Source organism: Chiloscyllium punctatum, chromosome 13 (genome assembly GCF_047496795.1).
Source record: "Chiloscyllium punctatum isolate Juve2018m chromosome 13, sChiPun1.3, whole genome shotgun sequence".
Taxonomy (NCBI): Eukaryota; Metazoa; Chordata; class Chondrichthyes; order Orectolobiformes; family Hemiscylliidae; genus Chiloscyllium; species Chiloscyllium punctatum.
The window spans coordinates 84,613,723-84,637,459 of NC_092751.1; the positions used below are offsets into that span (position 1 = coordinate 84,613,723).

The 23,737-nt window shown below is 43.2% G+C and overlaps 1 protein-coding gene across 6 annotated transcripts in view; it reads left to right on the plus strand.

Moving 5' to 3' along the window:
* The window catches only part of opn4a (opsin 4a (melanopsin)), a 119,836-nt gene that overhangs the window by 33,578 nt on the left and 62,521 nt on the right, over positions 1–23,737 (plus strand). For 3 of the 6 annotated variants that reach the window (XM_072583048.1, XM_072583050.1, XM_072583051.1), the window contains exon 1: positions 6,027–6,242. The exons of the other annotated variants lie outside the window; for them this stretch is intronic. In XM_072583048.1, coding sequence (XP_072439149.1) covers positions 6,120–6,242 — 123 coding nt within the window. In that variant the 5' untranslated portion in view covers positions 6,027–6,119. Of the gene's footprint in view, positions 1–6,026; positions 6,243–23,737 lie in introns of those variants that run through there. 6 annotated transcript variants of the gene reach the window in all.

Genomic DNA, 23,737 nt, shown 5'->3' on the forward strand with positions numbered 1-23,737 from the left:
TTCCAGCTTGTTAAAATCACAATCACACTGCAGGATAAACGTTGCGTTTAACTCCACTGATTGAGCAGGTGCAAAATTACTGCACACTTAATGACTCAACCTCATTAAAACTGCAGAATTCACATTAAATATTTAAATTAAAGACATAAACAAAACTTTCCAGAGTCTGAACCAGAATTGTATTTTTTTCATTACAAGCCCATTTTCAACTGTTTTAAAGGATTCTCCACATGTGGCGAAGTTTTTAAAGGGAAACACACTGGTTATTGCTAGGAACATGGGACTTATGAGCAGGAGTATGCCATCCATCCAAATAAAATCAAAGTATTGTGGATGCTGGAAATCTGAAATAAAAATAAAAAGTGCTGGATAATCTCAGCATGTTTGGAGAGAGAGAGAAACAGAGTTAACGTTCTGAGACTGTCTAATTCTGAATAAACATTCATTGGACTCAAAGTGTTAGTTCTGTTTCTCTCTTCATTGATGCTGCCAAACCTGCTGAGTTTCTACAACATTCTCTGTTTTTGCATCATTCATTCCTCTGAGCCTGCCTCACCATTCAAAATAACCTGGCTGGTCTGTTTGGGGATCTCAATGCCATACTACAGTCTACCTCCTGTAACTCCTGACTTCCTTGTCTGTCAAAGATCCATCTCATGCAGCCTTGATAAAATTTAAATACCCAACTCCAGTACATTCTCAGCAAGGGAATTCTACACTCTGGTGACATTCTGAGAGAAACAAAATATTCCTTCTGTCTGCCTTAAATAAATCTTAACTTTAATGAAAAAAAAGACATCCTTACCTTCAATGATTTCCCTGGTTTTAGTCTCCCTACAAGAGGAAACATCCTCCTGGTATTCACTCTCAAATCCCCTCAGGATCTTATATGTTTCAATAAGGTCACCTCTCATTCTTCTAAACTCCAACAGATAAATGTTTAACTTGTGCATCTTTTCTTCATAAGATAAGCCATTCTTCCCAGCAACAAGTCAAGTTAATCTTCTATCAACGGCTTTTTTTTCAAAAAAGAAAACTAAAACTATACATTGTCAAGATATGGTGTACACATCTGTAGTCCAGCTGTTGTCTCATCAGCCTGTGTAGCTGCGATAGAATTTCTCTATTTTTATATTCCATTCCCCTTACAATAAACACCAACATTACATTCACCTTCCTAATGACTTGCTGCACCAGCATACTAATTTTATGCCATTCATGTATGAAATAACTGCACACAGGCTGGTATCCCATCACCAAGTCACCTTTTATTTACACGTGCACAACACATGGGCTCTGACTAGCCAGCTTAGAGCCAGTCTCTCAAAACAGGAAACTGTCTGAATCTCTTTTTTATATCTGTCAGCCTGGGATCCCTGACAGCCCCAAACAAGGATCTCATAGTCAATGGGATTCACCTGGTCCTTTTTTTCAATCATTACAATGTACCAGAGCCCAGATCCCTCTTTCCCACTGAGTTCTGTAATCTCTCTCCATTTAAATAGTATACTGCTTTTCTACTCTTTGTGCCAAAATTGAAAGGTTCACATTTACTCATACTAAATCTCACACACTCACATAACCTGTCCATATCCATATGCAGACCCTCTCCTTGACAACTCCTTTCATACACATATTTGTGATATTGGTAAATTTAACTGCAATACAGTTGGTCCCCTTATCTAGACAATTGATTTGGATTGTAAATAATTGATAATCCAGCACTGATCCCTGTGGCATTCCACTAGTTGTAACAACCAACTTAAAAATAACCTATTTATCTCTATTTTTTGCCTTCTATTAGCCAAGCAATCCTCTCTCCATGCCAATATGTCAATCACTATATTAAATGCTCTTATCTTGTGCAATCATTTTTGATGTGGCATCTAATGAACCGCTTACATAAATCTTAAGCACATCACATTTACTGGCTCCCCCATTCACTGTGCATGTTATTTCATGAAAATAAATTGAAATAGATTGGTTCAAAACCAACTTTCTTTTCACAAATCCATGTTGGCACTATCTGATTTTCTCAATATCCTGCTATTGCCCACTTAAGAATGGAATCCAGTACCTTTCTCCATGATAGGTACTGGTGTAATATGACTGTATTGTTCATATGAGAGATATGTATTAGGTATTTCAAATATTGCTAAAATGTTGTCAATGTGCATGTTCAGAATATTTTTATTTGCTCACGAAGTTAACACCCAAAAATAGAGTTTATTATTGCCTGGCTGCTATGGCTGACTTTCATCTCTGAGTCAGAAGTCTTGAGTTGAAGCTCCCCTCCAGAAATTTTGCCACATAATCTGGTGTGACATCTCAGTACTGAGGGAGTTGCTGTTTTTCAGACGACCATTTATAGAACCTTAAGGAACTGAAAGATGCAGCAACGTAGGAGCAGGAATAGGTCATTCAGCTTCTGCAGTCTGTTCTGCCATTCAACTCAATTAAAACTGATCCACTTCAACTTCACGTTGCTGCTTTTCTTCAGTATCCTTAGGTGGCCTGACATAATGAACGTCTATCAACCTGAGTCTTGAAAACCCCAGTTCTCTCAATATCCACAACTTTTTTGGGAAGAAATTCAAGATGTGTGAAGATGCGTTTCCTAAGTTTGCTGTCGAGCAGTCCAGCTTTAATTTAAGATGATGGCCCCTTGTTCTTGATTTCCACCACAACCAAAATAGTTTCATGTGTTTACCCTCTTTTTCTAAAATAAAGTTTTACATTTCCTAATCCGATCACTCCTCAATCTCCTATATACGAGCTTAACCCATGCAATTTAGCCTTGCAATTTAACTCAAGAACTCTCAGTCTAATTCTGGTTTATCTGTGCTGGACCTACTTGAAGGCAAGTATATCCTTCCTGACATTCAAAATTAAATGCAGTACTCCATACAACTAGATGAGGAAAGTGAATGTACTATGGCCAAGTTTACAGATGACACAAAAACAGGTGGCAAGTCAAGTAGTGAGGATGATACAAAGAGTCCTCAACACATGGAAACAAGTAGAGAAGGTCCCCAATAAACATAATTCTCTTCTATTCCAGTTTACAAACATCTGATTTATGAATGCTTGTACTTATGAATGCAATCCCATTCAGAAGTGTAATTTTAAAGAACCAACATAAAAACATTTCCTGTACTTACAACTGACTGTTTTACATTGTCCTGCACTGTGTTTTGACTTGTGTATAAACCAACTTGCAAGTAGACTCCAGAACAAAACCCACCCTCAACCCAGGGACTGCCTGTACACTGAGTATTTGATAAATCAATGATTGGTGCAAGTGTGTTTAAAAAGGCCCTGAAACAAGGGCAATTGATGAGAATGGTTCCAGAGATGAGGGATTGGAGAAGTTGAGAATCTTTTCCTTTGAAAGAAATTACTGAGAGGAGATCTGTTTGAAGTCTTCAAACTCATGAGAGACAAGGGCAATATAAATAGGGAGAAATGGTTTCCACTTGTGAAAGTATCAACAATGACGGGGCACAGGTTAAAAGTAATTAATAAGAAAAGGAGTAGTGATACAAGGAAAATACAGTGCGTGATTAAGGTTTGCAGTGCTCCTGAGAGTGTAGTGAAGCAGATTCAAGTGAGTTTTTCAAAAAGGAATCCAAGAAGTACAGGGTTTCTAGGAGAATGTGGGAGAATGGTAGTTGCTCTTTGAGATAGCCAGTGCAGACACAATGGGCCGAATGGCCTCCTACTGGGCTGTAACAATTCTGTGAACCTATGATTCTGTAAACGATCAAAATATATGCATGGAAAAATGCATAAGAAATTAATGCATTATTCACATAACAAAACTAACTATTCTGTAATTAAATCAAATTAATGGCAAGCTTGGTCTAATCTGCTTTTATAGCTTTTAATGCTGAGTTAAAACAAGATTGTCAGCCCATTAAACATGTTTGCTGATGTGTAGAAATGAAAGAATCATTGGTTCACAACTGATAATTCCCAGAAGGAGACCATTTGGCCCATCAGACTTGTCCTTGTTCATTGGTAGGACTAGCCAATCAGTTCCACTGAGGCATGATGCAATCAACATTGAGTTTAGAAAGGATTTTGACAAGGTCCAAAAAAAAACTAACAGTGCACGGAGTCCAAGTGACACCGGCAAAAAGATCGTAAATTGACACAGTAGCTGGAAGTTTAATGGTTAATGCATGTTTTTAGACTGGAAGGCCATTTCCGTTGGGATTCCACAGGACTCGTTCTTTATAATATATAGTAATTGTTTAGATTTACATACAGGAGACATGATAAGAATTTTGTAGACAATGTGAAGAATTGCCTTGCAGCTGCAAGTGAGAAAAATTACTGTAGATGGCAAGAGGATATCAACACACTGAGAAGATGGGGAAACAAGTGTTCAATGGAATTCATCTGAGAGGAGTGTGAGGTCATGTACTTGCAAAGGCCAACAAGACAAAGAAATATACAATAAATAGTAGGATACAAAGAAATTGAGAAAGTAGGGAATCTTGGAGTTTGCATGTACAGATTTCTGAAGGCAGCACGACAAGCAGTTAAGGTGATCAAGAAAGCATATGAGATGCTTTCTTTTATTGGCTGAGTGGTTGAAGAGAAAATGGAAACAGAAGTGTGGCACAGTGGCTCAGTGGTTAGCACTGTTGCCTCACAGTGCCAGGGATCTAGGTTTGACTCCACCCTCAGGTGACTCTGTGTGGAGTTTGCACATTCTCCCTGCAACTGCGTGGGTTTCCTCTTGTGCTCCAGTTTTCTCCCACAGTCCAAAAATGTGTAGGTTAGGTGGTTTGGACATGCTAAATTGCCCATAGTGTCCATGGATGTGCAGGCTAGGTGGATTAGCCATAGGAAATGCAGAGTTACAGGTCTGGAGAGGGAGGTCCGGGTGGGATGCTCTTTGGAGGGTTAGAGTGGACTCACTGGGCCAAGTGGCCTGCTTCCACTCTGTAAGGATTCTATGATTCTAAGTGCATGGTGTTTAAAAAGGATTTGGATGTACTTGAGACAGAATCACGCACAGGACTAGAAAGCAAGAGCTCAAAAAGCTACCAGTACACTTTGCTGTAGAATATTCTCCTGAATCACACAGTTGTTACAATACAGAAATAGGCTATTTGGCCTGGCTCTTTGAATGAACGTTTCATTTGTGCCATTATCCTGTCTTATCCCCACAACCTGCACATTCTTCTTTTTCAGGTATCTAATTCCCCTTTGAAAGCCTCAGTTGAACCTGCCTCCAGCCTCTGTCAGGGAGTGCATAACAGACCACTCACTGTCCGAAAAAAACTTTTTCCTCAAGTCATTTATGCTTCTTTTCACCTTAGAGAAGAAATCTTGCTGTAAATCTTGCTATGTTTCTTCCACATACAGATCTTGCTGTTCCCAAATTCCTTTACAATTACATAAATCAATTTTTATTGCCTCATTTCATGCTTTTTCACCAAAGCGTCTCCCTTCGCACATACCTGTGTTCAATTTCATGGGTGCCGTGCATGCCCATTCCACCTGCCCATCAGTGTCCCCCTAAAGTCTCCTCCCCAGCATCTTTCATTCAGTATCATCTGCAAAACTGTGCCATGGGCCGGGAAGGTTGTCCCCAGCTGCACAGGTTCCCCCTGACAATATCAGGAAGGGTGAAGAGACCACTTTGTGAAATTCAGCAGAACAGTGGTCGTGTAATTATTTTGATAAAATAGAGCTGGGAAAGGGAGAGTGAAACACATCCAAGTCAATGTTATTATGATGAATAGGAGCAATGATTCAAATATAAATCTGTAGAAGGTTATTTTCTACCTGCCATTCTGAACAGTAACTATCCTCCACTACTTTTTGACTCTTAACCATCTATATTTCCTGTCTTGCATTGACGTCGGGAGACCTGCACATTACCATCCACGTGCATCCAAATATTGTTTTTCTTGTAGCTCTCTAAAGAGCTACACCACCCCCCCCCCTCTCAGATTTGAGTCAATGTGACTCTTCTTTCCCTCCCACAATTTTGTTCAAAATAGCCAGGGACCAGTTTGCCAACGCCGCAACACCCTTTTACTTGCAGTCGCCAGCTTTCTCGAGCACTGTCCAAGCTGGTGAGACAGGGTAAGTGGTGAAGGATGAATGGCCTCGGCGTCCGGAGACTGGAACAATGTCAGGAAGCTGGAAACTGCACCAGGACTGTCTCGAATGAATCTGCAGGAGCCCTGGAAATGGTCGACCTGCCCCAAGCCGGAGTGACGGTAGGGAGCTGTCCCTGCGCCCTTTTTGTCCATCTCTCTCTCTCCCTCTGTCCCTTGTGTACCGTACACAATATGTATCTCTGCAGCATTTCACACACTGTGCTGTCTGCCTGGAATCTCTGCGCTGTCACTGATTCAGACTAGATTTAACTTTCCATTCTCTTTCAGCCTGGTGGCTAACCTTGTGGACACTTTGTTCACGTCGGAATGTGATACTTTTCTCTGTAGCTCAGCCCCTGCCCAAAGCGACAGCAAATTGCAAGCTCCAGACAAATTGAAAACAGAAGTTTTCTTTCCTTTAAAAAACTGTCAATTCCGGGTATTTCACATATCGCAGATGCCGAGGGATTTGGTCTGAACTTCCAGCTTGTCATCTTCACGCAGCTCCCACAACTTTCTCACCTGGTACACTCTGAATCCGCTTGGTTGAGACAATTTATTTACTTAGTTCGCCTCGTTTCTATCTTTCATTTCAGACGATTTTCTGATCCAGGAATCATTTTGCCTCTCTGTTTGTTCACAAGTCTTTCTCTCTGTCAATTTTCACTCACTATAATCTCTCCCCTCGTCGCTTTTCTCTCCACATTCGTTGTAAACCAATGATGATTCCCCCACAGTGACTGACCCTTCTTTATTTATCCCTTCGGACAGCAGCTCAGACAAACTGAAACCTGCAAAGTCGGCATTCTCACAATGCCTCAAGTATCAATGAATAGGTTCCAGGCAGAACACACTTTTCGTTCAAGTTAAAAACCATGAATTCAGGATCAGAAAGTAAACATTTCAAGTTGGAAGTTTAATAAATCGAAATCGATCGCAGAAAGGACTTTTTTTCTGGATTGAAGGAAGAAGGAAATGCTGGGAATAATTGCCCCGAATAGCAAACTTAGTGAGATAGAGATAGAGTGAGATTTACCATTGGAACAGCTGGGGATTATGTACAGCTCACACACAGCATTAGCTGCAAAAAGAGAACTGTAGAGATAGACTTCGGTCTCGATCTGAGGGCAGAAACTATCAGCTACATTGGGAGACTTTACAACTTCAGTGGGAGAGTTTACAGTCTTAGTGGGAGAGTTTACAGTATGAGGCTGGTTTCAGTGGGAGAGTTACAGTATTAGAGAGGCTGGTTTTGGTGGGAGAGTTACAGTATTGGAGAGGCTGGTTTCAGTGGGAGAGTTTACAGTATGAGGTTGAATGGGAGAGTTTACAGTATTAGAGAGGCTGGTTTCAGTGAGAGAGTTTACAGTATTGGAGAGGCTGGTTTCAGTGGGAGAGTTTACAGTATTAGAGAGGCTGGTTTCAGTGGGAGAGTTACAGTATTGGAGAGGCTGTTTTCAGTGGGAGAGTTATAGTATTGGAGAGGCAGGTTTCAGTGGGGGAGTTTACAGTATTAGAGAGGCTGTTTTCAGTGGGAGAGTTTACAGTATTGGAGAGGCTGTTTTCAGTGGGAGAGTTTACAGTATTGGAGAGGCTGGTTTCAGTGGGAGATGTACAGTATTAGGTTGGTTTCAGTGGGAGAGGTTACTGTATTAGGCTCGTTTCAGTGGGAGAGTTACAATATTAGACAGGCTGGTTTCAGTTGGAGAGTTTACAGTATTGGATCAGCTAGTTTCAGTGGGAGAGTTCCAGGCTTAGGGAGGCTGGTTTCAGTGGGAGAGTTACAGTGTTGGATAGGCTGGTTTCAGTGGGACAGTTTACAGTATTATGTTGGTTTCAGTGTTAAGCGTTTACAGTATTAGAGAGGCTGGTTTCAGTAGGAGAGCTGCAGTATTAGAGAGGCAGGTTTCAGTGGGTGAGTTACAGTATTGAAGAGGCTGGTTTCAGTGGGAGAGTTACAGTATTGGGGAAGAGGGTTTCATTGGGTGAGTTACAGTATTGAAGGTGCTGGTTTCAGTGGGAGAGTTACAGTGTTAGGGAGGCTGGTTTCAGTGAGAGAGTTCTTATAGAGGCTGGTTTAGTGCAAGACTTACAGCATTTGAGAGGTTGGTATCAATGGGAGAGTTTACAGTATGGGGTTGAGTGGGAGAGTTTGCAGTATCAGAGAGGCTGGTTTCAGTGGGAGAGTTACAGTATTAGAGAGGCTGGTTTCAGTGAGAGTGTTACAGTATTGGAGAGGCTGGTTTCAGTGGGAGAGTTACAGTATTAGGGAGGCTGGTTTCAGTGGGAGAGTTCAGTATTAGAGAGGCTGGTTTCAGTGAGAGAGTTCTTACAGAGGCTGGTTTAGTGCAAGACTTACAGCATTTGAGAGGTTGGTATCAATGGGAGAGTTTACAGTATGGGGTTGAGTGGGAGAGTTTACAGTATTGGAGAGGCTGGTTTCAGTGGGAGACTTACAGTATTAGAGTGGCAGGTTTCAGTGGGGGAGTTTACAGTATTAGAGAGCCTGGTTTCTGCGGGAGATGTACAGTATTAGGTTGGTTTCAGTGGGAGAGTTACAGTAATAGAGAGGTTAGTTTGAGTGGCAGAGTTACAGTATTAGAGAGGCTGGTTTCAGTGGGAGAGTTACAGTATTCGGGAGGCTGGTTTCAGTGGGAGAGTTTACAGCATTAGAGAGGCTGGTTTCAGTGGGAGAGTTACAGTATTGGAGAGGCTGGTTTCAGTGGGAGAGTTACAGTATTGGAGAGGCTGGTTTCAGTGGGAGATGTACAGTATTAGGTTGGTTTCAGTGGGGGATTTTACAGTATTAGAGAGTCTGGTGTCTTTGGGAGATGTACAGGCTTAAATTGGTTTCATTGGGAGAGTTACAGTAATAGAGAGGTTGGTTTCAGTGGGAGAGTTACTGTATTAGAGAGGCAGGTTTCATTGGGTGAGTTACAGTATTGAAGAGGCTGGTTTCAGTGGGAGAGTTACAGTATTGGAGCGGCTGTTTTCAGTGGGAGAGTTACATTATTACAGACGCTGGTTTCAGTGGGAGAGTTACAGCATTGGAGGGGCTGGTTTCAGTGGGAGATGTACAGAATTAGGTTGGTTTCAGTGGGAGCGTTACAGTATTAGAGAAGCTGGTTTCTGTGGGAGTTTACAGTATTAGAGAGGCTGGTTTCAGTAGGGGAGTTGACAGTATTGGAGAGGCTGGTTTGAGTGTGAGAGTTACAGTATTACAGAGACTGCATTCAGTGGGAGAGTTATAGTATTAGTCTGGTTTCAGTGGGATGGTTTACAATATTGGGGAGGCTGGTTTCGGTGGGAGAGTTACAGTCTTAGGCTGGTTTCATTTGCAGAGCTTACAGTGTTAGACTGTTTTCAGTGGGAGAGTTTACAGTATTAGGCTGGTTTCAGTTGGCGCGTGTACACTGTTAGACTGGTTTCAGTAGGAGAGTTACAGTATTAGAGAGGCTGTTTTCAGTGGGAGAGTTACAGTATTAGAGAGGCTGGTTTCAGTGGGAGAGCTTACACAGTTGGAGAGGTTGCAGTGTTGGCTGGTTTCGGTGGGAGAGTTACAGTATTAGGGAGGCTGGTTTCAGTGGGATGGTTACAGTATTGGTGAGGCTGGTTTCAGTGGGAGAGTTACAGTATTTGTGAGGCTGGTTTCAGTGGGAGAGTTGCAGTATTAGGCTGGTTTCAGTTGGTGAGTTCACAGTGTTAGACTGGTTTCAGTGGGAGAGTTACAGTATTAAGGAGACTGGTTTCAGTGGGAGAGTTTTCAGTATTAGTCTGCTTTTAGTGAGAGAGTTCCAAATTTAGAGAGGCTGGTTTCAGTGGGAGAGCTTACACAGTCGGAGAGGTTGCTGTGTTGGCTGGTTCCAGTTGGAGAATTACAGTATTAGGGAGGCTGGTTTCAGTGGGAGAGTTACAGTATTGGAGAGGCTGGTTTCAGTGAGAGAGTTTTTAGGCTTAGAGAGGTCGATTTACGTGGGAGAGTTACAGAATTAGAGAGGCTGGTTTCAGTGGAAGAGTTTACAGTATGAGTTTGAGTGGGAGAGTTTACAGTATCAGAGAGGCTGGTTTCAGTGGGAGAGTTACAGTGTTGGAGAGGCTGGTTTCAGTGGGAGAGTTTACAGTATTGGAGAGGCTGGTTTCAGTGGGAGAGATACAGTAATAGAGAGGTTGGTTTCAGTGGGAGAGTTTCAGTATTAGAGATGCAGGTTTCATTGGGTGAGTTACAGTATTGAAGAGGCTGGTTTCAGTGGGAGAGTTACAGTGTTGGAGAGGCTGGTTTCAGTGGGAGAGCTTACACAGTCAGAGAGGTTGCAGTGTTGGCTGGTTTCAGTTGGAAAATTAGAGACTGGTTTGAGTGGGAGAGTTACACTATTAGAGAGGCTGGTTTCAGTGGTAGAGTTACAGTATTAGAGATGCTGGTTTGAGTGGGAGTGTTACAGTATTAGAGAGGCTGGTTTTAGTGAGAGAGTTTATAGTCTTAGAAAGACTGGTTTAAGTGGAAGAGTTATAGCATTAGAGAGGTTGGTTTCAATGGGAGAGTTTACAGTTTGGGGCTGAGTGGGAGAGTTTATAATATTGGAGAGGCTGGTTTCAGTGGGAGAGTTTACAGTATGAGATTGAGTGGGAGAGATTGCAGTATAAGAGAGGCTGGTTTCACTAGGAGTGTATACAGTATTGGAGAGGCTGGTTTCAGTGGGAGAGTTTATAGTCTTAGAGAGGCTGTTTTCAGTGGGAGAGTTACAGCATTAAAGAGGTTGGTTTCAATGGTAGAGTTTACAGTATAGGGTTGAGTGGGAGAGTTTACAGTATTAGAGAGGCAGGTTTCAGTGGGAGAGTTTACAGTATGAGTTTGAGTGGGAGAGTTTACAGTATTAGAGAGGCTACTTTCAGTGGGAGAGTTACAGTATTACAGAAGCTGGTTTCAGCGGGAGAGTTACAGTATTAGAGAAGTTGTTTTCAGTGGGAGAGTTACAGTATTAGGCTGGTTTCAGTTGGAGAGTTTATCGTGTTGGATTGGCTGGTTTCAGTGGGAGACTTTACAGTATTGCAGAAACTGGTTTCAGTTGGAGAGTTACAGTATTAGAGAGGCTGGTTTCAGTGGGAGATTTACAGTATTAGTCTGGATCCAGTTGCAGTGTTTACAGTGTTAGACTGGTTTCAGTGGGAGAGTTTACAGTATTATGTTGGTTTCAGTGTTGAGCATTTACAGTATTAGAGAGGCTGGTTTCAGTGGGAGAGTTGCAGTATTAGGTTGGTTTCAGTTGGCGAGTTTACAGTGTTAGACTGGTTTCAGTGGGAGGGTTACAGTATTAGAGAGGCTGATTTCAGTGGGAAAGTTACAGTATTAGAGAGTCTGGTTTCAGTGAGAGTGTTTTCAGTATTAGTCTGCTTTCAGTGGGAGAGTTACAGTATTGGAGAGGTTGGTTTCAATGGGAGAGTTACAGTATTAGAGAGGCTGGTTTCAGTGCGAGAGCTACAGTATTGAAGAGGCTGGTTTTAGTGGGAGAGTTACAGTATTGGAGAGGTTGGTTTCAGTGGGAGAGTTACAGTGTTGGAGAGGTTGGTTTCAGTGGGAGAGTTACATTGTTAGAGACGCTGGTTTCAGTTGGGGAGTTACAGTATTAGCGAGGTTGGTTTCAATGAGAGAGTTTACAGTATGGGTTTGAGTGGGAAAGTTTACAGTATTAGAGAGGCTGGTTTCAGTGGGAGATTTTACAGTATTGGAGAGGCTGGTTTCAGTGGGAGAGTTACAGCTTTAGAGAGGTTGGTTTCAATGAGAGAGTTTACAGTATGGGTTTGAGTGGGAGAGTTTACAGTATTAGAGAGGCTGGTTTCAGTGGGAGATTTTACAGTATTGGAGAGGCTGGTTTCAGTGGGAGAGTTACAGTAATAGAGAGATTGGTTTCAGTGGGAGAGATACAGTATTAGAGAGGCTGGTTTCAGTGAGAGAGTTACAGTATTAGGTGGGCTGGTTTCAGTGGGAGATTAGATTCGATTCCCTACACTGTCCTCACCGACCCTCTGAAGAGCAACCCACCCAGCCTCATTCCCCATATTTACCCATGGCTGATGCAGCTCACAGTATGGGCAATTTAGCATGGGCAATTCACCTAACCTGCACATCTTTGGACTGTGGGAGAAAACCGGAGCACCCGGAGGAAACCCACGCAGACACAGGGAGAACGTGCAAACTCCACACATACAGTCGCCCAAGGCTGGAATTGAACCCGGGTCTCTGGTGTTGTGAGGCACCAGAGCTGATCACTGAGCCACTGTGCCGCCCCACTGAGCCACCGCGCAGTATTAGAGAGGCTGGATTCAGTGGGAGAGTTACAGCATTGGAGAGGCTGGTTTCAGTGGGAGAGTTACAGTGTTGGATAGGCTGGTTTCAGTGGGAGAGTTACAGTATTAGAGAGGCTGGTTTCAGTGGGAGAGCTTACACAGTCAGAGAGGTTGCAGTGTTGGCTGGTTTCAGTTGGAGAATTAGAGACTTTGGTTTGAGTGGGAGAGTTACACTATTAGAGAGGCTGGTTTCATTGGGAGAGTTACAGTATTAGAGATGCTGGTTTGAGTGGGAGTGTTAAAGTATTAGAGAGGCTGGTTTTAGTGAGAGAGTTTATAGTCTTAGAAAGACTGGTTTAAGTGGAAGAGTTATAGCATTAGAGAGGTTGGTTTCAATGGGAGTGTTTACAGTATGGGGCTGAGTGGGAGAGTTTACAGTATTGGAGAGGCTGGTTTCAGTGGGAGAGTTTACAGTATGAGATTGAGTGGGAGAGATTGCAGTATAAGAGAGGCTGGTTTCACTAGGAGTGTATACAGTATTGGAGAGGCTGGTTTCAGTGGGAGAGTTTATCGTCTTAGAGAGGCTGGTTTCAGTGGGAGAGTTACAGCATTAGAGAGGTTGGTTTCAATGGTAGAGTTTACAGTATAGGGTTGAGTGGGAGAGTTTACAGTATTAGAGAGGCAGGTTTCAGTGGGAGAGTTACAGTATTACAGAAGCTGGTTACAGTGGGAGAGTTACAGTATTAGAGAGGTTGTTTTCAGTGGGAGAGTTACAGTATTAGGCTGGTTTCAGTTGGAGAGTTTATCGTGTTGGATTGGCTGGTTTCAGTGGGAGACTTTACAGTATTGCAGAAGCTGGTTTCAGTTGGAGAGTTACAGTATTAGAGAGGCTGGTTTCAGTGGGAGAGTTTACAGTATTATGTTGGTTTCAGTGTTTAGCATTTACAGTATTAGAGAGGCTGGTTTCAGTGGGAGAGTTGCAGTATTAGGTTGGTTTCGGTTGGCGGGTTTACAGTGTTAGACTGGTTTCAGTGGTAGGGTTACAGTATTAGAGAGGCTGGTTTCAGTGGGAAAGTTACAGTATTAGAGAGTCTGGTTTCAGTGAGAGAGTTTTCAGTATTAGAGAGACTGGTTTCAGTGGGAGAGTTACAGTATTAGGGAGGCTGTTTTCAGTGAGAGAGTTTTCAGTATTAGTCTGCTTTCAGTGGGAAAGTTACAGTATTGGAGACGCTGGTTTCAGGTGGGGAGTTACAGTATTAGCGAGGCTGGTTTCACTGACAGAGGTTATAGTCTTAGTGAGGCTGGTTTAAGTGGGAGAGTTTACAGTATTAGGTTGAGTGGGAGAGTTTACAGTATCTGAGGCTGGTTTCAGTGGGAGAGTTTACAGTATTAGGTTGAGTGGGAGAGTTTACAGTATTAGAGAGGCTGGTTTCAGTGGGAGAGTGACAGTATTGGAGATACTGATTTCAGTGGGAGAGTTTACAATATTGGAGAGGCTGGTTTCAGTGGGAGAGTTACAGTATTGGAGAGGCTGGTTTCAGTGGGAGAGTGACAGTATTAGAGAGGCTGGTTTCTGCGGGAGATGTACAGTATTAGGTTGGATTCAGTGGGAGAGTTACAGAAATAGAGAGGTTGGTTTCAGTGGGAGAGTTACAGTATTAGAGAGGCTGGTTTCAGTGGGAGAGTTTTCAGTACTAGTCTGCTTTCAGTGAGAGAGTTACGGTATTAGAGAGGCTGGTTTCAGTGGGAGAGCTTACACAGTTGGAGAGGTTGCAGTGTTGGCTGGTTTCAGTGGGAGATGTACAGTATTGGAGAGGCTGGTTTCAGTGGGTGAGTTACAGTATTGGAGAGGCTGGTTTCAGTGAGAGAGTTTATAGTCTTAGGGAGGCTGGTTTAAGTGGGAGAGTTACAGTATGGGGTTGAGTGAGAGAGTTTACAATATTAGAGATGCTGGTTTCAGTGGGAGAGTTTACAGTATTAGAGAGGCTGGTTTCAGTGGGAGAGCTTACAGTATTAGGGAGGCTGGTTTCAGTGGGAGAGTTACAGTATTAGGGAGGCTGGTTTCAGTGGGAGAGTTTACAATATTAGAGATGCTGGTTTCAGTGGGAGAGTTTACAGTATTAGAGAGGCTGGTTTCAGTGGGAGAGTTACAGTATTAGGGAGGCTGGTTTCAGTGGGAGAGTTACAGTATTAGGGAGGCTGGTTCCAGTTGGAGAGTTTACAGTATTAGAGAGGCTGGTTTCAGTGGGAGAGTTACAGTATTGGAGAGGCTGGTTTCAGTGGGAGAGTTACAGTATTGGAGAGGCTGGTTTCAGTGGGAGAGTTACAGTATTGGAGAGGCTGGTTTCAGTGGGAGAGTTACAGTATTGGAGAGGCTGGTTTCAGTGGGAGAGTTACAGTATTGGAGAGGCTGGTTTCAGTGGGAGAGTTACAGTATTGGAGAGGCTGGTTTCAGTGGGAGAGTTACAGTATTGGAGAGGCTGGTTTCAGTGGGAGAGTTACAGTATTGGAGAGGCTGGTTTCAGTGGGAGAGTTACAGTATTGGAGAGGCTGGTTTCAGTGGGAGAGTTACAGTATTGGAGAGGCTGGTTTCAGTGGGAGAGTTACAGTATTGGAGAGGCTGGTTTCAGTGGGAGAGTTACAGTATTGGAGAGGCTGGTTTCAGTGGGAGAGCTTACAGTATTGGAGAGGCTGGTTTCAGTGGGAGAGTTACAGTATTGGAGAGGCTGGTTTCAGTGGGAGAGTTACAGTATTGGAGAGGCTGGTTTCAGTGAGAGAGTGTACAATATTAGCGAAGCAGGTTTCAGTGGGAGAGTTACAGTATTGGAGAGGCTGGTTTCAGTGGGAGAGTTACAGTATTGGAGAGGCTGGTTTCAGTGGGAGAGTTACAGTATTGGAGAGGCTGGTTTCAGTGGGCGCGTTTGCAGTATTAGAGAGGCTGGTTTCGTTAGGAGAGTTTACAGTATTTGGCTGATTTCAGTGGGAGAGTTACAGTATTAGGTTGGTTTCAGTGGGAGAGTTACAATAATAGAGGTCGGTATCAATTTGAAAGTTACAGTAGTAGAGAAGCTGGTTTCAGTGGGTGAGTTGCAGTATTAGAGAGGCTGGTTTCAGTGGGAGAATTACATTATTAGGCTGGCTTCAGTGGGAGAGTTACAGTTTTTGAGAGGCTGGTTTAAGTGGGAGAGTTACAGTATTAGAGAGGTTGGTTTCAGTGGGAGCGTGGCAATATTGGAGTGTCTGGTTTCAGTGGGTGAGTTATAGTATGGGGTTGAGTGAGAGAGTTTACAATATTAGAGAGGCTGGTTTCAGTTGGAGAGTTTACAGTATTAGATTGCTTTCAGTGGGAGAATTTACAGAATTGGAGAGGCTGGTTTCAGTGGGAGAGTTACAGTTTTAGAGAGATTGGTTTCAGTGGGGGAGTTTACAGTGTGGGGTTGAGTGTGAGAGTTTACAGTATTAGAGAGGCTGGTTTCAGTAGGAGAGTTCACAGAATTGGAGAGGCTGGTTTCAGTGGGAGAGTTACAGTATTAGGCTGGTTTCAGTGGGAGAGTTTACAATACTGGAGAGGTTGGTACATTGGGAGAGTTTACAGTATTAGAGAGGCTGGTTTCAGTGGGAGAGTTACAGTATTAGGGAGGCTGGTTTCAGTGTGAGTGTTACAATATTAGGCTGGTTTCAGTGGGAGAGTTACAGTATTAGAGAGGCTGGTTTAAGTGGGAGAGTTACAGTATTAGAGAGGCTGGTTTCAGTGGGAGAGTTTACAATACTGGAGAGGTTGGTTCATTGGGAGAGTTTACAATACTGGAGAGGCTGTTTTCAGTGGGAGAGTTACAGTATTAGGGAGGCTGGTTTCAGTGTGAGTGTTACAATATTAGGCTGGTTTAAGTGGGAGTGTTACAGTATTAGGGAGGCTGGTTTCAGTGGGAGAGTTTACAGTATTAGAGAGGTTGGTTTCAATGGGAGAGTTTACAGTATTAGAGAGGCTGGTTTCAGTGGGAGAGTTACAGTATTAGAGAGGTTGGTTTCAGTGGGAGAGTTACAGTATTAGAGAGGTTGGTTTCAGTGGGAGAGTTTACAGTATTAGAGAGGCTGGTTTCACTGGGAGGTTTACAGTATTAACGAAAAAAAAGCAAAGCAAAACGGGGGAAACTCAGGAGGTCTTGGCAGCAGCTGTGGAGAATTTGAGTTAACGTTTCGAGTCCAAAGACCCTTCCTTAGAACTCAGCTCAAAACCGCAAATTCTGCTTCTCTCACCAGACAAACTGCCAAATCTGATGAGTTTCTCCAGCTCTTTGTGTTTTTATTTCAGAATTCTTGCTTCTGCCAGTCTTTCTGTTTATTACAGTGTGAAAGAGACTCATTTGAACAAGACAGTTACAGATTAGTGAGTTTGGATTCACTGGTAACAGTATTAGAAAGACCAGTCTCAATGAATGTTACAGGGACGGGTTTCACTGGGAGAGTTGCATTCTTCATCAACGGGGTTTAGCAGGATTGTTCCTGTATTACAGAGATTGGTTTTAAAGGGAGAATTGCAGTAATGTGGTGTAACAGGAAATTTACATTATTAGAGTGTTTTCAGTGGTAGAGTCAGTACCTGAGAGATGGATTTCAATGTGAGAGTTACAGTAGTAGCAATAGACTTCGGTGAATGAGTTCTGAATGATAATTGGAGAGTTACAGAGAGTTGCACTGTGGGAAAGAAGGATGATAGTCGGAGAGCTGCAACATTAAAGAGAATGTTTCATTGGTGCAATTAATACAGTCGGGTAAGATATAATGCTATAGCTCCCCCGCGACCTAGTGTTATAAATATCAGTGCCATTTTAACGAATGGAGTTGGAATCACGTTATAGCCAATATTGGTAAGGAAAGCTCGCGTTCTGTAAACAACGGTCTAAATGCTTCAAACATGTTGAAGTCAACCAGTGTTTTAGAAACACGCATTATAGCAGAACTATCTGTAAAGAATTGGAGAAGCAGATATTTATAAGAATAGTTACAGTCTTAGAGAGACAAGTTTCAATAGGACAGTTGCAGAAACAGCTTTTAATGGCAGATTTTCAGTATTAGAAAGACAAGTTTAGGAAGTATTAGAATGACAGTTGGAAAAGTAACAGCATTGCGGTCATGGGTTTTAAAAGGAGAGCAGCCACAGTATTAGCCCTGAAGAAAGGTCAGACCTGACTCGAAACGTTAACTCAGTTTCTCTCTCCACAGATGTTGCCAGACCTGCTGAGTTTCTCAGCATTCTCTGTGTTCATTACAGTATTAGATTAGATTAGATTCCCTACAGTGTGGAAACAGGCCCTTCAGCCCAACAAGTCCACACCGATACTCTGAAGAGCAACCCACCCAGACCCATTCCCCTACATTCACCCCTGACTAATGCACCTAACATAACAGGCAATTTAGCATGGCCAATTCACCTGACTGTAGGAGGAAACCAGAGCACCCGGAGGGTGCCCACACAGACACAGGGGGGAATGTGCAAACTCCACACAGACAGTTGCCCGAGGCAGGAATTGAACCCAGGTCCCCGATGCTGAGGCAGCAGTGCTAACCACTGAGCCACTGTGCCGCCCTCAGGCATTTCAATGGATGAGCGATAGTTTTAGAGAGACAGATTATAGTGAGACAGTTAAAGTATTAAAGAGAGTCAAGTTTAAATGGGAGTGTTACAGTATTAGTGAGTGAAGTTTCAGTGGAACAGTTACAGGATTTCAGAAATAACTTCAGTGGGAGAATTCAGTAACAGAGCAATGGTTTTCAATGTGAGGGTTACACTATTAAAATTATTATATTACAATGGCAGACGCACCTTTTAGAGAGATAAGTTTTTATTGGGAGAATTACACATCAGAGAGACAGGTTTCAATGTGAGGCTTACAATATTAAAAAAGACAGTTTTCAGTGGGAGATTTGCAGTTTTAGAGTGATGGATTTCAATGAAGGGTCAGTCTTAGTATGACGATGCTTGTTATGGTGATTGCTTCCTATACATCTTTAACGTAATGACTGTTGGGGCTGCTGACCCACCCTGCCAAGGCCGCTGCTCATGTCTACATGATCATCTTGGGTGAGTGTAACATTTCAGCCGAGCTCTTTTGTCGAGTGAGTAAAGGGCAACATGGCTCCTGCGGGGTTGGGGAATGCAGAAGATCCCGAAGTAGTAACGACTGGGCCTCAATCCAGATGATATTTTAGAGGCCCCACAACTGCTATAATTTCCCCCCGCCAGGAGCACAAATAGCAGAAAAAGCACGTGCTCCAACATGTTTGTTTCAGAGGCCTGGTGCTTCACTTTACAAACGTACATGTGTTTCTGATGGGACTTGAGCAGACGAGCTTCTTCAAAGAAGTGTCTACTCTTCTTAGCTCTATTGGGGAGGGTGAATTCACCCTCCTCAGGATCTTGTAATTACACCCTGGAGAGGGAGGAGCTTCAATAGTCTGAACAAACATTCTTTGCATTTTCATATTCCCATTTATGACCTTTATTTGAGTTCAGGCTTGAATTGTATTTGTTTATTTCTATTTCTACATCTATTTAACATCTGCTTTCCATTGTGAATTTGTCAGCTCTTTGTATTCATTTTTTAAATTTAACAGCTAATTCCAATCTTGTGTGTAAGTCCCTTCTCAGTTATTTAGACTTTAAATTCCCAGACCAAGAACCTTAATCTTAATTCAACATGACAGATTTTTCACCACAAAGGCTTATTAGCCCATGCAAACTCATAGAAAGGTGTGATTTCTGTGCACTTTGTTCAGTTGCTTGCATTCTCGCCTCTGATTCAGTCCCAGTTGTGAAAAGAGTACTGACTCAAGGTGTTGAGTCACAGCGACTGGATTGGAAGTTCATTATGGGTTGCATTTTTCTTCAAAAATAAATATCTATGTAACGTCCTTTATGACTTCAAATTGTTCCAAAAACTATTGTTTCCAAGGCAAAGTATCAAAAATCTTTCTTTTCAAGGACAATCCATCTTGACAAATGGTGTGAAGGAAATAGTCACAGATTCATCACTTGAATTCTTCAAGACCTAGCCTGAGATCATTTTATTATCAAGAGTTCCATCTCTGCAAGTCAGACTTGTATTTTTTTTACCCATATGAATTTGGCATAATATAGACATTAGTCATTGATGCCAACACAAGCCAAACAGAGGCAGAAGAGGTTAGAATTGGGACAGTGCAAACACCATGAAAGGTTTGAATTCAGGTATAGACAGCTGGGATTGAGTGAATCCCTAGAGGAGTGTAAGGGCTGTGGGAGTATACTTAAGTAACTAGGGAGAGGATAGGGCCTCTTAAAGATCAATGAGGCCATCTATGTGTTGAAGGTCAGGAGATGGGTGAGATACAAAACAACTATTTTGCATCAGTATTTACTGTGGAGAAGAACATGGAAGCTAGGGGAAATAAATATCGATGTCTTGAAAAGTGTCCATAACATAGAAGAGGAGGTGTTGGAGGTCTTAAAACGCATTAAGGTAGATAAATCCCCAGCACCTGTCTCAGAACTTTGTGAGAAGCTAGGAAGTGATTGCTGGGCCCCTTGCTGAGATATTTGTATCATCAACAGCCATCCATGGTAAGGTGCCAGAAGACTGGCCATTATTGAACAAGGGTGGTAAGGAAAAGCCAAGGAACTACAGATCAGTGAGCCTGACATCAGTGGTGGGTAAGTTGTTGGAGGAGATTTGGAGAGACAAGATTTACATACATTTGAAAAGGCAAGGACTGATTAGAGATACACAGCATGGCTTTGTGTGAGGGAAATTGTGTCTGCTAACTTGAAGTTTTTTGAAGAGGTGACAAAGAAGATTGATGAAGGCAGAGTGGTAGACATTGTCTATATGGACATCAGCAAAGTGTTTAAGAAGGTTTGGCGTGGTAGTAAGAAAAGATCACATGGGATCTGGGGAATAGAGCCAATTGGATACAAAATTGGCTTCAAGGTGAGAGACAGGGAGTGGTGGTAGAGGGTTGCTCCTTGTAGAGGGTAGTGGATTGGGAAGTGGTACCCTGCTGCTGCATCTGTTGGAGATTGGAGAGTGAAATGGGAACACCTGCTGTGCCTAGGAGGAGCTACTGCTGAGTGAGGCCTAGAGCCTGGGGCCTTGGTTGCTACAACCTGCCTGTCTGGAGGGGCTCATGCCTGGGACTCTCGGTTGCTGCTGCTTTTGGACTGGAGGTGACCGCTATTGTTTCCCACACCCTGCACCCCTCCCTCCACCAGGAGCATCACTACCATCTCTCACACAAATTACAGAAAAAGGAAACAAAAACAGTCTTGTTAGGCCCCACCAGCCCTCAGGGAGCTGTGTTCTGACCTGGGACCCATGGATTCCAAACAACAGTCCCCAATGCCCAAAGACAGCTGACACTGGCAGCACATGGTGATTGTGTAGACCACAGTCAGGAAAGAAAGAATAAGTAGAGGGCCAGGCTCCAACCACAATCACCTACAGGTCCCAAGCTGCTAAATTCCAGAGCTGAATCCCCTGACTGAAGAAAAAGCCCAGACTCCAGGAATCAATCCACTCAAACACCAGCTGGGAAGAAGATGTGCACAGACTCCAAACTCCAGTCTTCCAGGCACTGACCAAGGACAGAAATAGGCCACCAGGCTTCCAAAAGCAGCAGCAACAACAGAGAGTCCCAGGCATGAGCCCCTCCAGACAGGCAGGTTGTAGCAACCAAGGCCGCAGGCTCTAGGCCTCACTCAGCAGCAGCTCTTCCGAGGCACAGCAGGTCTTCTTCCAGGAATTGCCTTTCTTCTAGCTGGACTTGATCACAGTCTGGGACTTGGGTGGCTCACGCTGAAGCTCACCCTCTATGAGAGTGGCAGCTTTCGTCAGGGAGCTGCTGCTCAAAAACAGATTACTCCTTGGGTATGGTTTGCTCTGAGCCAGGGAGGAGAAAGCTCGGGATGCAGGGCTGACAAGAGTCAGGGACACACTGAATGGCAGAGACGTGGGCTGGATAATGCCAGCACAATCAGTTGTGAGGGTGTCGATCCACGTCCGATTCGTGACCTGAGCCATCCAAAACCTGATGGCCGAGGCACTCGGTTCCAACACTTTGCGTGCACTCAAGGTGCTCAGGCATGCGGTCAGCTTCCAGACAAACTTACTCCTGTCCATCTGAAGCTTGACACTGCCCCCACGCTATAGACTCTCCCCTGTGACTTGGTACTGTTTTGAACGGCATGGAAATGTATTTGTACGGGGTTGGTGCACCACACTCTGCACTGTCATGTCTTGGTGAAATGGGCAGACAAGAGGCAAACGTGGTTTAATGGTTTAGTGCAGACAGCTTTGAAGTAATGAACTTCGGGAGAAATAACATGGGGAGGCAAGTCCAAAGTAAACAATGCTACTTTGAGTGAGGTGTTTATTAATAAATTCTTTACAGATTGCAGAGAAGGTTGAGAAGGCAGTTAAGAAAGAATGCTCGACTTTGTAACTAGAGCGACTGGACACAAAAACTAAAAAGTGTAGTTATCTTTTGTGAATCACTATTTAGGCCTCTGCTGGAATATTGTTCACAATTCTGGCACCACACTTTAGGACTGATGCCAAAGCCTTAGAGCGATCTCAGGTGAGGTATTAACTGGATGATAGGACTGCAGTGGTTATGAGGAGAACCCATTGCAGGATTCAAAACCATAAGGGCCTGTTAGATTAATTAAGGAGAAATTGTTTGCTCTGCCAGGAGTATTGGTAACTAGAGATCATAGATTTTTTAAAAAATAACAAAATAACTGGAGTCAATGTGAGAATGTTTCCACACACAGGATTGTCATCATCTGGAATGCATAATCTGATAGGGTTATGGTTAACCCCAGTGCTGTTGTAATCAAATTCCACAAGAGCTTTTAAAGGGCAGTGTATTTGAATAGGATTGATTCAGAACAAACTGGGTGTGGGACTAACTTAAATGGTATTTTCAAAGAGTAAATACAGACATGACATGGCCATCCAAAATTCTATGATTTAGTTATTAAAGAACTTCAGAAACAGCAGCAGGGGTAGAACATGCAACTTCTCAAACCCATTCCATCAGGACTTTATCTGTAGATCCTGTCTAAACTCGCAGCAATTATAGCCCGTTGTGGATCATAAATTTCTTTTATTCTAGCTTTAATGCACTGCCTAGGACTTAAGTGCTGACATTCTCAGGTTTTTGTTATTATCCCTCTTTATATTTTCTATTTAACCTGTTTAGTGATGTTATTACACCCCTGTGGAGCAGGTGCAACTTGAACCTGGACCTCCTGGCTCAGAGGTCTGGATACCACCCACTGTGCCACATGAACCCTTACATCACTCTTTAGTTATTTTAATCAAACTGTTATGACACACTCCAGGTCAGATGGGATTCAAACCTGGGTCTTTTCTCCTTAAAACCTGAACCAACTACCCTTAATGTCACTGGGCCAAGACTCCGTGTCATATTTTATTTGGCAACTGTTGTCTGACGTGCTGTGAGATTCTTTGCTCTATTAAAGGCACTGTACGAATGCAGCATTCTGTTGCTGTGGTGAAAGCATGCATGAGGGTTTCAGCAGTAGGTGAACTGAGGAGGGTGACTGACAATATTGAGGTCGATAGTCCTGATGATAAGACAGCTTGGATCGCAGTAAAACAAGTTCAGGTCAGCATTAAGCAGGGGTCAGGGAGGGAGATCAAGATCGCCGTGCGGGATGCAGTTTGTGGCAGAAACAAAGTCCCCAGGCTCTACCTGCTGAGTGTTTCATTGGAGGAGATTAAGACCCATCCAAAACCGATGTCGTACAGTCTGTGTGACAAGCCTGCAGCAGTGGGAAGGTTCGCGTAAAATAGCAGCAAGGTAGGGCTGGGTTTGGAATCCAATGCTTTATGAAAATGTCACTAAGAGGTTGTATGTAGTTGAGGAATAACACGGCCTTGTTACTTGGCAGAGCAGAAAAAGAAGCCATTGCAGGAAACTCACTGGCTAGAATTGGATCAGTCGGGGTTGAATCAGGTGAAAGCAGTCCCATATAGAAGGAAGGGCAAGAGAGGAGTTGGAGAAAGAAGGTGGAGCTAGGGTAACTGTAAAAAGGCTGTAGAGGTATCATGAAAAATGAAGACTGTTATGAAGACAGTCACATCAAGTTTCTTTCACGAATTCAACAAGGCCAATTGTGGTATTAAAAAAGGAGAAGACCTTTTGGTTCTGTTGTGGTTTTGTTGTGGTTCTGTTCGCCAAGTTGGGAATTTGTGTTGCAGACGTTTCGTCCCCTGTCCCACTACAAATGCCGGAGGAAAGATCACAGAAGCGCTTCACAGGAGGCTCCC